General features: G+C 42.9%; 1 protein-coding gene across 2 annotated transcripts in view; it reads right to left on the bottom strand.

The window, feature by feature from the left end:
* The window catches only part of myo1d (myosin 1D), a 137960-nt gene that overhangs the window by 61332 nt on the left and 60411 nt on the right, over window positions 1–16217 (bottom strand). For both annotated transcript variants that reach the window (XM_083787987.1, XM_083787988.1), the window contains exons 12-16: window positions 15653–15723; window positions 13211–13285; window positions 12354–12486; window positions 11775–11941; window positions 5638–5845 (exon numbers count right to left, since the gene is read on the bottom strand). In XM_083787987.1, coding sequence (XP_083644113.1) covers window positions 5638–5845; window positions 11775–11941; window positions 12354–12486; window positions 13211–13285; window positions 15653–15723 — 654 coding nt within the window. The remainder of the gene's footprint in view (window positions 1–5637; window positions 5846–11774; window positions 11942–12353; window positions 12487–13210; window positions 13286–15652; window positions 15724–16217) is intronic.

Genomic DNA, 16217 nt, shown 5'->3' with positions numbered 1-16217 from the left:
GCTAATCAATCCCCGTGCTGTAGAAGTGAATTCGGCAGCGTATAAACATTTCATGTCTGGGAGCCGCAGACTGCAGCCATTCCCCCAGGGAGAGAGAGAGATGGCTGAATGCAAGGCAAGCTTGAGGAAATCTGCTCGTATGCATTTAATGTAATAACAAGTTGGGGAAAAACGTATGCGTCTGTCATATTGTGAAAGCTGCTCCTTACACATCTAGCAAGTGGCAAGAGACACAGTAGTACTACTAACCCTTGGGGCGGCTGTGGCTCAGGAGGTAGAGCAGGTCGTCCAATGATCCCTGGGTCGGCGGTTCGAATCCCGGCTCCTGTCCACATGTCGAAGTGTCCTTGGGCAAGACACTGAACCCTACATTGCCTCCAATGAGTCGGTCGGTGTGAGCTCGCCACCATTGGTGGGTGAATGTGGGAAGTGAGGACGCTGGCGTCGACTGTTCGCCGCGTCACCTCCCAATGTATGAATGAATGAACCATTGTAAAGCGCTTTGAGCACTTGGAAAAGCGTTTTAAAAATGCAATTCATTATTATCATCATTACATGGCACCATCTTCTGCCTCCCGGATTATAGGAAGCGTGCACAGAAACACATTCATGCTGTTGACAGATTGGCGTTTTTCCACATCTGATCCGCCTAGCCGTGAGTCAGGGGAGACAGCTGGCAGCGTCCTACTGGTTTGCACAGGGAGCTGGTGTGGGTGTTCCCTTGTCACACAAACCCGTCCTCCCGTACGTCAAGCAGTTAGATCAGGTTTAGCTCTGCAGGCTTATTATCAGACATGTTGTCACAGGAGCGCAACGTGATGATCACTGACCAAAGGTCTGACAGTGAGTTTACTTACCAACTAATGCCGAGAGATGTTGTGAGTTCAATGGTCGTACAGTTCACGACACGCATGCAAAGAAATCAATGAAATATCGGTCCTGCTGCAATGACGCATGAGGACATTGTGTGTTCTCTGCTTCGATATCATCAAACTGTCAAAATGACAGAGGAGCTTATACAGTATAGGGACAGTATATCAAATGGGACACAACCACCCTAAAGACTAATCATTGTGTATATTCCTGCACTATACCTGCATTGAGTGACCTTGGTACATAGAATTTGATCTATTGAAGATTCTGACCTTCAAATGTACATAATTTTTGTTTTGATTGTATTGCTGTATTGTTGTATTGTTCTTTCTGCTTTGGCAATGTAAACGTATGTTTTCTCATGCCAATAAAGCCCTTTGAATTATAGGGACAGTACCTATGTGGCTACAGTATAATACAGTATAGGGACAGTACCTATGTGGCTACAGTATAATACAGTATAGGGACAGTACCTATGTGGCTACAGTATAATACAGTATAGGGACAGTACCTATGTGGCTACAGTATAATACAGTATAGGGACAGTACCTATGTGGCTACAGTATAATACAGTATAGGGACAGTACCTATGTGGCTACAGTATAATACAGTATAGGGACAGTACCTATGTGGCTACAGTATAATACAGTATAGGGACAGTACCTATGTGGCTACAGTATAATACAGTATAGGGACAGTACCTATGTGGCTACAGTATAATACAGTATAGGGACAGTACCTATGTGGCTACAGTAAAATACAGTATAGGGACAGTACCTATGTGGCTACAGTATAATACAGTATAGGGACAGTACCTATGTGGCTACAGTATAATACAGTATAGGGACAGTACCTATGTGGCTACAGTATAATACAGTATAGGGACAGTACCTATGTGGCTACAGTATAATACAGTATAGGGACAGTACCTATGTGGCTACAGTAAAATACAGTATAGGGACAGTACCTATGTGGCTACAGTATAATACAGTATAGGGACAGTACCTATGTGGCTACAGTATAATACAGTATAGGGACAGTACCTATGTGGCTACAGTATAATACAGTATAGGGACAGTACCTATGTGGCTACAGTATAATACAGTATAGGGACAGTACCTATGTGGCTACAGTAAAATACAGTATAGGGACAGTACCTATGTGGCTACAGTAAAATACAGTATAGGGACAGTACCTATGTGGCTACAGTATAATACAGTATAGGGACAGTACATACAGAACCTCCTTTTGGAAATGTGGGTATGAATGCATTTTATACTTCATCAAATCAAGGTCAACGTTGGGATTTTTTCAAATGAATTAATATACCATTCCATTTTTCAAGATAAGACATATATGATTCATCCAGTGCCCTCATGGCTGCTGCTGTGTTAACCTGGACCTATAAGAGAAAATACACCATCTGCTCTGCCTTTCTTCCTCACACACAGGAAGGTTCTGCAACATGCAGCACAGTGGCTGCAGTGTTTTCAGTCAACATGCAGCACAGTGGCTGCAGTGTTTTCAGTCAACATGCAGCACAGTGGCTGCAGTGTTTTCAGTCAACATGCAGCACAGTGGCTGCAGTGTTTTCAGTCAACATGCAGCACAGTGGCTGCAGTGTTTTCAGTCAACATGCAGCACAGTGGCTGCAGTGTTTTCAGTCAACATGCAGCACAGTGGCTGCAGTGTTTTCAGTCAACATGCAGCACAGTGGCTGCAGTGTTTTCAGTCAACATGCAGCACAGTGGCTGCAGTGTTTTCAGTCAACATGCAGCACAGTGGCTGCAGTGTTTTCAGTCAACATGCAGCACAGTGGCTGCAGTGTTTTCAGTCAACATGCAGCACAGTGGCTGCAGTGTTTTCAGTCAACATGCAGCACAGTGGCTGCAGTGTTTTCAGTCAACATGCAGCACAGTGGCTGCAGTGTTTTCAGTCAACATGCAGCACAGTGGCTGCAGTGTTTTCAGTCAACATGCAGCACAGTGGCTGCAGTGTTTTCAGTCAACATGCAGCACAGTGGCTGCAGTGTTTTCAGTCAACATGCAGCACAGTGGCTGCAGTGTTTTCAGTCGGAAACAAAGTCCTAGCCAGACGGTTTGCAGACTGTTTGGGTATGTGTGGGGTCCCTGTTTTGGGCACGTCATTATAGGGCGAAACGTTTCAAACATTTGTACCAGGGCACAAACTCGTCCCGACGAGAGCAAGACACACCATGGGCTTTCTTTCACACTACACAGTAGTGTACTACAGTAACTACAGTATACAGTATCTACTACTTTGGGGATTTAAAGATTGTCTTTTTTCTTGTATCTTGTATCTATACAACCTTTCCAAGCTACCAGTCTTGGATGGCAAGTGAAAACATGTTTTGTGCCCTTTTCACTGCCAAAACTAGGGTACCAGCATCTCTTCAACTTCCAACTCCAAAAATACCGTAAGCCTCATGTTTAAATGATTGTGCTGAATAACGCAGGGACTTTTCACATGTATTCTGCTGACTTGTTCAATTCCTCAGGGCAGTTTATATTCAGAACAAGAGCTGGTTAATGAGAATGTGACTAGGGCTTTGCCACTATGATAATCAGCCAAATCAGGTCACAAAATAATATTCTCTAACTGTGGCTAACAGGAATATTTGGGACAGAGTGGTGTTTTTCATTATCACCGTCAGAATGTCATTTATTTCTACTCAGTCTGTCTCTCATAGGAGGGCTGTGAGCAGTTCAGAAACCCGTCCACCAGTGACATCATCGTTAGGCAGATTTTATATATATATATATATATATATATATATATATATATATATTACAACAAACAATCTAGCCGATAGCCGATAGTCACCGATGCCGATGTTTGTATACCGTATTTTTCCAAATGGTAGCCCGGGCTGTTTATATGCCGTCGTTTATACAGTAAGGAACTAGGCTGCTATTTGCAGTAGGCCGTTATTTATTTTTGCACCGGGCCATTATTTGGTTACAGTTCCTGTCGAGCATGTTTTTTAGTGCAAAATAAAAAGATAAACATACATAGCAGGCAAAGTCTTTTGACTTTTTGGTTTAATATTGAGAATAGGGGAGCTTATAGGTAGTTACTGCTGCTTACGGCCAAGCTACACCGGGCATGTGTGCGTTTGACGTAAGCGCACTGCGCACACAAAGTATGCGTGCCAAATGCCCCGGCTACACCAGATCTGTGGCGCGCGGCAGATTTGTGCGGGACCTTCCGGGAGGATATATAGATACGCGCGCATGGGGGCATACGCACGTAAAGAAATTAGAACCAATCCTATTTTTAGAGCACGCGTAGGATGGCCCGCGGTATCCGTGCGTCTGGTGTAGCTGGTATCATTGACATATATTGGTCCTATCCAAACGCACTGTACGCGCGCAGTAAACGCATACGCACGCGCGCAAAATTGCCTGGTGTAGCTTGGCCGTTAATTGATTTGACCCAGATTCGTTCAAACAGACTGGTAGCACAGCTGTGTAAAATTCTAATATTATATATATTTTAAAAGGCTGTCATATACTCTGAATATATTCTTTCAAATGAGGTTTGCCCTTATAGATCAAAAATACATGTGCTCAGTTTTTTAATGAATACATTTGCAACTATTTGAATAAAGGTTGTACACATCAGTGAAATTAACCGCTGGGAAAATCCCTAATTGAGAGAGTACAGGCCTAACAAGCCACCACAGCTCATGAAATATAGGCAATTAGTACAAACTTAAGTACTGAATCTCGTATCCAAACATTGTTCTTTTTTTTTTTTTTTTTATAAGATATTTTTTTGCGGCTTACGCCTTTTATTGATTTTTGAAGGGACAGACAGTAGGCTGACAGGAAACGGGAGAGAGATGGGGGGATGACATGCAGTAAAGGCCGTGTCGGGTCCGGGAGTCGAACCCGCGGCACACTGCGACTGGATTACCAGTCCGGTGCCCAGACCGTTACGCTACGGCCTGGGCCCAAACATTGTTCTTTTACTCCACTACATTTATTAGAAAACATTAGTTACTATAGTTAATTTTTAGATTGAATATTATCACAAAACATACACTATACCACTTCAACCCTTTAGACATTTCGGCCGATCTACAAGCTCACAATGCGTGGCATCGCGACGCATTGTGAGCTTGTAGATTGGCTATTTTCTAAATATTTCTATACATTTGAAAACTTTGTACTTTTACTCAAGAACATTTCGAATTCCTTTTACTTAGTAGTTCTACATTGCAGTAGTGATACTTTTACTTAACCCATTTTGGACTGAGGCCAATTCTAAAAACGCCTTCTAAATCCTGACCTAAGTTTTCTAAAAAACTTAAAATATTTATATAGCAGCACCATTTTTTTCTTTTTAATTTTTCAATACTGTACATACTGTACACTACAGAACCCCAAGAGGGGTTCCCGTCCAGAAAGGGGTTCCTGCCTATAATGGATTAACCCATTTTTGTCAGGAACCCCTTTTGGTGTTTCAAGCATTCTGTTATACTTTAGCTATTGAAAAATAGCATATCTACAAGCTCATAGCGCGCCACAGAGTGGCCCGCTACGAGCTTTTAGGTCTGCTATTTTTGAAAAATCGTGAAAATATTTATTTTGAATATTTATTTTTAATTTTGACGTCAGGCCTAAATGGGTAAAAGTAAAGAATTTGAGTACTTTTCCCACCACTGACATCAGGCCAGACAAGGCCACTTTCTAATCAGTTGAAGTGTGTGAGTTACATAATAACGCACGGGGCGCTCACCTTCTGGAGGAAGAGGACGATCCTTTGGACCATGTCGGCGCGCTGCTCCTCCAGGCTGAAGAGCGTGCGCGGCGTGCGGATGAAGACCTTGGTCTTGCCGTAGGCCGCGTCGTTGTCGAAGCCGCAGCCCTGCATGAGCCTCTTCACCGCGTCCTTGTCCGACGGCAGGTCGTGGTTGGGCCACGTGAACTCCGAGATCATCTTATACCTGGGGGGGGGGGGGGGGGGGGGTGTACGTGGTTACATAACCCATTTTGACCTGAGATCAGATTAAAAAAATGTCTTCTACATCCCGACAGTTTTCTGAAAAAGCTATGTTTCAATGTCGGTCGTTCTTCGATTTTTCAAAAATAGCAGACCTACAAGCTCGTAGCACGCCATGCTATGAGCTTGTAGATCTGCTATTTTTCAATAGCTAAAGCATGACATGATGCTAACACCAAAAGGGGTTAGCATGGGATAAGGAAGGAAGTATGACACAAGCTATTGCTGACATGATACTGTACATGCGTGCCATTGCAAATGTAATTATTTCTCGCAAACAACCAAAATGCAAGACAATAAAAGGACAAGTTAAGGTGTTTTCAAACTGAAAAGTGTAATGTAGCATCACGTGAAGCCTTAAATCAGGCTGCACTCTATACCAACACGAGGAAAAGGACAAGTGGTCAAACTAGATCCTGGTGGTGGAGGGGGTAAAGTTCCTCCCCAACACCATGGAGACAGTAGTCTTGCGTGGCCAGACTGTTGCCTCCTGCAATTTTAACATGTTCATACAATCTGGAGCACGGTAGCCAGGCCCAGCCAGGCAGCGTGATTTCTGGTCTAGAGGGGCGGGTGCCACTGGGATCACGGCGGTGGATCCTATTGGTTCACAGAGATATTATGTTCCCGTTCCGACAGGGGAATGCGGTCTCTCTCTGACGCTGAAACAGTGACTGCTATACAGGTTGTTCGGGACACCTGTTCAGGAGCGGAGCGGAACTGGGAAGAACAGCGTGTTCAAAAAGCAGGTGGCTTCGGCACATCCAGTTCTTTGCTGGTGCTGGACTAAAGGTATATATATATATATATATATATATATATATATATATATATATATATATATATATATATTTAAATATTGTTAATGTTTTTAAATATTTTAAATATTTTTTTATACATTTAAGCTATTGCTATTTGCTATTTTTCATTTTTTTAAGAATTTAAGAATAGCATGTTCCTCATGCCCTCTTCTCATAGGCACAGGTGAAATTAAGTGGCTGGTGACTCCATGTGTATCAGAGGAGACACGTGGCTGACTACACATTATGGCTATGACTAATACATATGGGGGGAATTGGCCACATGACTAAAGAATAAGGACACCAATTACTGTTTAATGCTATTGAGAGACTCATAGGAGTAGTACTTGGTGACATAAGGACATGAAAAAGATCCAACTAGATACCCCCGAGGACCGAAAACCTTTTACATGGTTCAGTAAAAGTACATCATTTATTTAAAACCTAGTTTCTGTTCCATTTCACACCACTTAAGGATAACAGAAGTACTGTACAGTATAATCTGGTACTGGTACAGACTAAACTGAACTCTACTAATTCATATGACAGTACACTGCTGCGCTGCTTTGACCTTTCTTTGAAAGTGCTTTTCTTATGCATATACTGTACTGTAAAAGTTCTTGGTAGTGCATGTCACATTATCTGTCACCGAGAGCTTTTAAAACCTTGTTGTGTCAAAGCATATAGAGCAGCAGCCGTGTCATTTGTCGGTATAAGATCTTTTTAATTCCTATAATAGCAACGTTTGCATTGGCACAGGTCAGATTATTTGCTGCTATAAGTGCTTGTCGATATTTATTAGGGCTGTTGTCCTCAGTGACTCCTATAGGGCTCAGAGAAGGAGAGACTTATTATTATTTTGGTCCCAGACACTACAATATATCTCGAGAACTAATAGTCTCGAGAACCACAAACAAAAATGTCTATTTAAGCAAAACAAACTTGAAGAAAAAAGGTGAATCCAGGACAGCAGTGGTGCACTCCTCCTGCCAGGGCAAAGACAGAGAGTCATCTCCCATCAGGCCTTTCAACGGGACCCAATGCCTGTCATTTCGCCGTCACCCCCAACTGCCCAACTGCTTGGGACTGCCAAGGGTGTGCTAGTGACACATTAAGTTCAGATACAAGATTGGTGTGTGTACGAGAGGGACGGTCTCAGATCAGTTGTTAGCGTATTACACACACACACACCAAAAAAACAACATTCATTACCTAATCTACTACCACCCTAGTGGACTCTAACGGATGGAGACGAGGTGTGCATGTGTGTTCATGAGCACCTAACATATTTTGTGTGTGTGTGTGTGTGTGTGTGTGTGTGTGTGTGTGTGTGTGTGACTGTGTGTGACTGTGTGTGTGTGTGTGTGTGTGTGTGTGAGTGAGTGAGTGAGTGAGTGAGTGAGTGAGTGAGTGAGTGAGTGAGTGAGTGAGTGAGTGAGTGAGTGAGTGAGTGAGTGAGTGAGTGAGTGAGTGAGTGAGTGAGTGAGTGCGAGCAAGCGTGCGTGCATGCATGTGTGTGTCCACACACAGAGGACTGTTCCGGATCTTATCCGATGTTGAGTGACTTGGTGCAGTGACATCAGCACTGTCGCATCGCTCCTCTCGTCCTCTGCAGGGAAACACGAGGCGACGTGTGATTGTGTGTGCACGTGTGTGTGTACGCGCGCAAGCGTGTACGTGTGTGTGTGTGTGTACCATGTGTCAATGAGAGAGGGCATACAGCATTTGCCATACCCTACAGATTATCTGTGGTCTCGTCTCCACTCTCCACATTAACATATGCTACACACAGTGCACAGACCCCCTCCCAATTCATTACAGCTCAGCCTGTGCATGTGTTGCATGGCTGTTACTGGCCAAGGGCCAGAGGACGAGAGTCCTTCTGAGAAAAGCAATCATCCGTGAAGTTGAAATGTCCCTGACATCTCTGACTCACTACAGAGGAAGAGGAGACTTCCGCGCATCCTGTTCAGACGACAAAGCCTCCGCAAAGCCAACTGAACAAAGTGGCTTAGGCCACCAAGTCACTGTGTTGTGTGTTACATATTCAACCAGGACTATTGACTGAGATCATATGCATGGACTCGGCTTGAAGGCAGTACTTGCATTTGTATGAATTATTCACACTCACATCTGGAGCTGTGTGGCTCCGCCACGATGCTACTGGCCACTGAGCAAAAACCTCTGCTGAAGCTGGTGGGAGTTCAGGGTCTTGCTTAAAGTCAAGGGCACATGCCTGTTTTGGTCATCATGTCATTATATTATTACTTTTTCCCCCAAAATCGAAAATAGCAGATCGACAAGTAAAAGCTGCATTGTGAGTTTCTTGATCAGTTAGTTTGCGGTAAAACGAAGAATACAGGGCTTCAGCTGTAAAATATAAGTTGTGAACGGAGGGGAGAGGTGCAACTCTCTCACTCAGAGCCCCCCAGCCAAATGGGAGAATCAAACTGGTGGTCTTTCCATCACATCACAAGCCTGTTCCTCTAACCTCCAGTCTCCCTCGATTGTTTAATAGTTTAATAATCCCGCCATCTACATTTTGTGTGGCTGATCTATGCAGGAGAAATCTATATTTCCATTCATGTCGACAAATGTGATTCCATCCACTGGGGAAATAAATACCCATGCAGTCTAAAGCTGGCGTGTGCTGAAACATAATAAATAGAAACAATAGTGTGAAAACTGTGAATACATTTACACCATCTGAGACAGAAAGCAAAAGACCCCAGTTATCTTTCTTCAACTTGTTGTCTCAAATATGTTTTAACCATGAACACAGCACAACTGGAACTGGCGTGTTTACGTATGTATGTGAAGTGTGATGCTGCTGCTTTAGAAAGGGGTTGAATAATCAGTGCATCATTAGCTCTGAACAGATGTGATGCTGCTAATAACGACAGCACTCTGGTAATGCAGTGCACGTTCAGCATAGATAAGTCCAACGGAGACCAGGGTGAGACTCAGAATGGCATTAGAGATAATATCAGCATACAGTAAACTTACAGTAAGTCAATTCAGATTTGCGTCGAGAGTCGAGCTATGGGGATTATTTTTTTTGTGTCCAATTATTCATTATTTCTCGGCTTGAGTACTTGATATGTACAACAGATAACGTTCAATTGAATATATAACACAGTCAAACAACTGTGTTAACAGCCGTGATAAGCTGCTTTTTCACTGCAATAATACAAATTCCATGCCGTCACTAGTCACAACCTAGCCTCGGAAACCCAGACGTTTTTATTTCCAGGGAGGGAAAAAAAGTCAGAGTCCACTTCAATACGGCATACGTCGATCAGTCTCTGCTGATTTCTGATCGTCTGCACCTTTGTTAAATTGACACGCACACACGTACACACACACACACACACACACACACACACACACACACACACTCCTCTCTCTCTCTCTGTCGGTCTAATGAATTAGTCTCATGTCGCGCAGCTGCGAGCTGCCTATGCCATAGAAAGCATAGGTGGACCCCAGGCTACTCACAACCCTGTATGCATGATTTTAGACAGGGATTACAGACCTACAGACCTTGGTCCACAGAGACTTGATGCATTTATAGTTAGATAAGATAGAATTCAAATTTAGAAATGTGGGTCCTCGTGACTCTCAATGAGCACATGGCCTGTGCACTCAATTTTAAGTAAACTTTGGGGATTTGTGTTTCATGTATGAGAGGCCCCTTGCTGCTTCTACTACTAAATCACAATAAATAAATGATGAACTGCGAACACGTACTGTAGGCTGCAGCCAGCCCTCCCTTTCACATGCCACGTGGCTTCTTCTCTCATGAATATCATGATGTATTCGTTGTTGTCCACGTCATGGCATTATCTTAACTTATTCAAAGGGCTACGGTCTCCAGGTTGGTGACAGGCTGCTGCAGTGGTTCCCAAACCTTTCAGCTCAAGACCCAAAAGAGAGATTAGATGTTTGCCCGGGACCCAAAATAGTGAAAATAGCAGATCTAGCTTCTACTGTATATCAGCTATTTTCACTACATCATTTTTTTGGCTTTTTAGCCTTTATTGATAGACAAGAAAGTGGGAGAGGGGAGTGACACGCAGCAAAGGTCGTCATGAACGGGACTCGAACGTGCGACGCGCTGTCAGGCCAGAGCCTATATGTGGCATGCGCCTGGACCACAAGGCACATAATTGTTAATAAGTATTTTTTATTCATGGCATTTCTTAGATGTGTTTGTACAGTATGTTTGTTTGTTTTAAAATGTACAAAATATATTAAAAAAAATATTTGGTGTTTTTGAATTTTTTTTGAAATACTTTTATTTAAAAGAAATTGTAGGAAAAGAAAATGGGATTTTTTCCTCGAGTCGTGACCCAAATAAATTGGTCCGTGACCTGTACTGTACCTCTGTAGGAAGCATGGCTAAGTCTGTCGGTAGGCTACTGTACCTCTGTAGGTACAGGGGTAAGTCTGTCGGTAGACTTCTGTACCTCTGTAGGTACAGTAGGAGGGGTAAGTCTGTCGGTAGGCTACTGTACCTCTGTAGGTACAGGGGTAAGTCTGCCGGTAGGCTACTGTACCTCTGTAGGAAGCGGGGGTAGGTCTGTCGGTAGGCTACTGTACCTCTGTAGGTACAGGGGTAGGTCTGTCGGTAGGCTACTGTACCTCTGTAGGAAGCGGGGGTAAGTCTGCCGGTAGGCTACTGTACCTCTGTAGGAAGCGGGGGTAAGTCTGTCGGTAGGCTACTGTACCTCTGTAGGAAGCATGGGTAGGTCTGTCGGTAGGCTACTGTACCTCTGTAGGAAGCATGGGTAGGTCTGTCGGTAGGCTACTGTACCTCTGTAGGAAGCGGGGGTAAGTCTGCCGGTAGGCTACTGTACCTCTGTAGGAAGCATGGGTAGGTCTGTCGGTAGGCTACTGTACCTCTGTAGGAAGCGGGGGTAGGTCTGTCGGTAGGCTACTGTACCTCTGTAGGTACAGGGGTAAGTCTGTCGGTAGGCTACTGTACCTCTGTAGGAAGCGGGGGTAGGTCTGTCGGTAGGCTACTGTACCTCTGTAGGAAGCGGGGGTAGGTCTGTCGGTAGGCTACTGTACCTCTGTAGGAAGCGGGGGTAGGTCTGTCGGTAGGCGAATCCGGCGCGACGGACCCGGACGTTCTCCAGCAGGCCCAGGTACTCCACCTGGTGGCGGCAGCGCTCATGCTCAAACAGGAGAGGAGACTTGACGTCATTGGGTTTGATGCAGCGAACGTAGTAGGGTTCCTACAACAGGACAACACAGTTGTCAAAACACGATAACTAACTGAAACAGTAACAGTTTACAAAACTAACTAAAACTAAATTATAGACAAAATGCACTTTCAACAGTAACGGATGTTTTGAGTGAGTTTTTAATCACAAAATAGGCATACTTACTCTGACCATTCTTAATCCTGCACACGATAAATTACCACACAAAAAAAAACCTAAAACTAATCAAAATGAAACTAAAACTAAGTGTAAGTGTAAAATAAAAATGAATAAAAAATTAGCAAACCCGCTCTAAAAACGAATTAAAACTAACTGAATTAGGGGGAAAAGAATTATCCAAAATCCAAAACTAGGATAATTTTGGAATGAAAACCTGACAAAAAGGCCTCACAGCTGAATTAACGGTCCTTCGCAGTTCCCTCACCTTGCAAGCCAGGTTCTCCACCAACAAGATCATGGAGTTCTTGAAGAGGGTGCCGGCAGTCAGGGGACGCTTGGTGACCTCAGTGATGCTCAGCTTGCCTTCCGGCCACATTGCCTTCAGCACAGTGTTGGAACTGGACAGGAACAAGAGCAAATATGTATGAACTACAGCTGGAGCAGCAACAGTGGTTGGGAAAGAATCCATCAATCAAATAAAAAACATGCAACATTAAAAGTCCATAGACTTGGCTGTGCCATATTCCGTAAAAGTGCTCTAAACAAACATTTAAAGAGTACATAGACTTAGTAGCTGCCATATATGACCCCTCGAAAACTCATGAAGAATATCATTCAGTTGTTGAAGAGAATGGAGAATGTCACGGTGTTTAAATAAACTAGAACACTGTATAATCGCAATAGCTCTGTTTGCCTGGCAGACTTCAAACACTTTATCCATGTTCCACGGGTTCTATGGGGAACATAGAAACCGGGGAACATAGGGATGACCCCCTTTTGACCAAGGCATCAGTGTAAGCAAAAAGTAGTGTATTGGTGTATAAGCAAAAGCTTACACCAAGATTGTTTTCCTCCAATTCCGATGGGTCTACAATATTGTGAATGCATGAAACCAACTTCATGCTCCAACTTTAACTTTATCTGACAACAGAAACCCAGACAAGACGAGAGGAGGCAAGTGGGAGATAAGATTGACAATAATAAGTCTTGTCTTCAGTTGTTCAGCGCTTCAGGGGCTGTTGTTCAATCAAATAGCTGCCTGGAAAGTGTGTAGGGGTGTGTGTGTGTGTGTGTGTGTGTGTGTGTGTGTGTGTGTGTGTGTGTGTGTGTGTGTGTGCTTACCTGTTGTACAGCAGCCTCTTAAAATCCTGGAAGAGCGTGTCTTTGTTCTTGTCAATAAAACCCGACACAGAGTACCTTTGGAAGCAATGGTGCACACAGACACAGCGCACACACACACACACACACACACACACACACACACACACACACACACACACACACACACACACACACACACACACACACACACACACACAAGCGATTAAAACGTTACCAAGATTACATGAACAATTGAGTCAGTCAATGTACCACTGCGCCACCCGAGTGCCCATAACAAATAAAACCTTGATGAAACAGTAACTGTGGAATGCGTTCAATGTGCTAGAAGAACTAGAAAGTAACCCAATTCTCTGCATGTTTTCATACCATGCTGAACGGAATCCAGTGGCTTACTCAAACATCACGAACATAATATGTTCGTGATTTTTGATTAAGCCACTGAGTAGGCATATTATGCTTTGGAAAATGGTCAGCAGTATACAGCATCGGCCATACTCATAAAAGCGCTGTGACAAACGCTGCTCTAAATCAACACGGTTCTGACACAAAGACTATAACCTCCTAAGTATAAGTGGGATGGGCTCAGCAGCTCAACCATTTTAACCTGAGAGCTGCTTTATGCCTGTAATTCTCTCAGTCCTGTCTTATCGGGCCGTAGTTAATGTATTCTTATGTTTAATGCATGCTCGCCTTAGTGATCAGTGTACCATAAATAGCCGGGCAGGGTGCTATAAGCTCCTGCCTTGCGCTAAGTGGGCTCGGGGATCAATCAAGCTATGCAGAGCCAGGGCTGCCCTCACAGCTGGGCTCAGAAACAGTGGCCTAACATGTTACTTAGCTTGTAGGATTTATACATGAATGATGCCATTTTTATCACTATCATGTAGTGAAAAAAGTTATTTTGTTTGTGTATATAGTTAACCCTGTTCCATAATTATAAATTTTTTGATCAAAGTTTTTTTACTGCTACCATTTATTGAAAAATTAGGATCTAATTACTGCCAGCATTTATTGAAAAATTAGGATCTAATTACTGCCAGCATTTTTTTTTATTTGAGCTCTTATTTTGAAAAGCCGCCATTTCCTGTCAGTTAGCAGTAGAAAGCAGTTGAAAGAAATGGATAGGCGATCTAAGATGGATGATCCAGTGTTGTGCTAACAACACAGCTAGCTAACAGGCTAACGTGAGTAGCATTATGGGTCGCTCGACCGAATGCACTATAAAAGTGCAATTGACAAAGATCTTTGTCAATGGCAGTCAGCGTCGGTATCAAAATTAGGCTTCAATTGACAAAGATCTTTGTCAATGGCGGACAGCGTCAGTATCAAAATTAGGCTTCAATTGACAAAGATCTTTGTCAATGGCGGACAGCGTCAGTATCAAAATTAGGCTTCAATTGACAAAGATCTTTGGCAATGGCAGAGTTCCCGCTCTGAAAGAGCCACAACCCCGGTATCTTGCACCAGATGAAATAAAAGGCACAAATATACATAGACATAGTAGAAGACTAATAGAAGTATGCAAACAAATAATAATGATAATAATAATAAAAAATAATATGTATAAAAAAATAAAAATAAAAGGACAATAATAATAATAATACAAATTTAAATAAGTTACAGTAGGGTCAGTGTAATAAGTTAAGGATTGTTGATGTCAGCCGCGTTCATCCTCTCAATGTGTGTCAAAAAAGGTTGCCAAATGGTGTAAAATTTTAAAGCACCGGCGTACCCTGTTGTGGAGTAGCGAATTAAACATCATTAACCCAAGATTTAAAGGTTGGTGGTATTTTCTCCTTCCATTTAAATAGTATTTGCCGCCTAGCCAAAAGAGATGCAAAGGCTATCATATTCTTGTTTTGCCGGCTAAGATGTAGATCTTGGGAAATAACTCCAAACACTGCCCAAATACTGTTCCATAATTTGACAATATTGTGTCACGTCAATTCTCAACATTATAGCTTGCATTGCCTTTCCTACTGTAATCATGTCAAATGAATACAATTAGGTTTACTATAACCAAGTTGTAACCCAAGGACCATTGATAAAAGTACGACGCACCAAAGCTCAATTGCAAGTGCAATAACAAAGGGTCTGAATATTTATATAAATATATAAAATGAAACCAATTGGAACGATAAGGGTCCATTTTGTTACCAGCTCTCCATCATTTAGCTGGGGACCACCTGGAACCCCCTCAAGGACCACTGGTGGTCCCTGGACCACTGGTTGAAAACCATCGAACTAGCCCATTCTATAAAGCTCTACAGCGTGTCGTATCGCTCGCAGTGCGATCTACAGTAAGTTATGAATCAGACTTGACAATAAAATGCTGCAGAACCACATGTAAAAATTTACAATTGTGAACCAAGGCTGGTGCCAAGCTGCCCTGCGAAACAGCCCTCATGATCATAGATAAAAGTTTGAGTAACAAATACTTACACCACATCTCCTGCATAATGCCTTATACGGAAGTCTCTGTCAAAATCCAAACTCTTGTCCGTGGGTGAGAGCTGGAGAGAGAGAGAGCGAGAGAGAGAGAGAGAGAGAGAGAGAGAGAGAGAGAGAGAGCAATGAGTTGTTGTTTTGTTTTTTTAAAGGAACTTATCCACATTCCAAACCACTTTGTTTGACAACATGACTGGTGGCATTACAGTAAAGCACATTGAACCCATTCAGGGAAGAAATAAAGAAAAATAATATTATCTTCAGTTCATAGCTTTTACTTCTATCCCTAATGGACAGTGCCACTATAAGGGCATCCATTAGATTGTGATTGTGTTTGTACTGGGAAGTGTTCCCCACTCCATTAACCATCTCCTCACATGACCTGCCAGCAAATTTGGGTCACACAATAATTATTATTAGCGTTGATTTTCAGAGTCCAGCAAAGGATTATGGTCGGATATACTAAATGTAAAGGACCTATAAATCCAGTACTGGGTGAGTACAGAATGCAAAATTGTCAGTGTTCATTTCATTCTGAGAGTGTAAGAATTGACTATTT

The sequence above is a fragment of the Protomyctophum parallelum genome, assembly GCF_964188405.1.
Source record: "Protomyctophum parallelum genome assembly, chromosome: 17".
NCBI classification, from domain to species: domain Eukaryota; kingdom Metazoa; phylum Chordata; class Actinopteri; order Myctophiformes; family Myctophidae; genus Protomyctophum; species Protomyctophum parallelum.
Note: the sequence above shows the minus strand (reverse complement) of the source record. Positions and strands in the feature narration are given on the sequence as shown.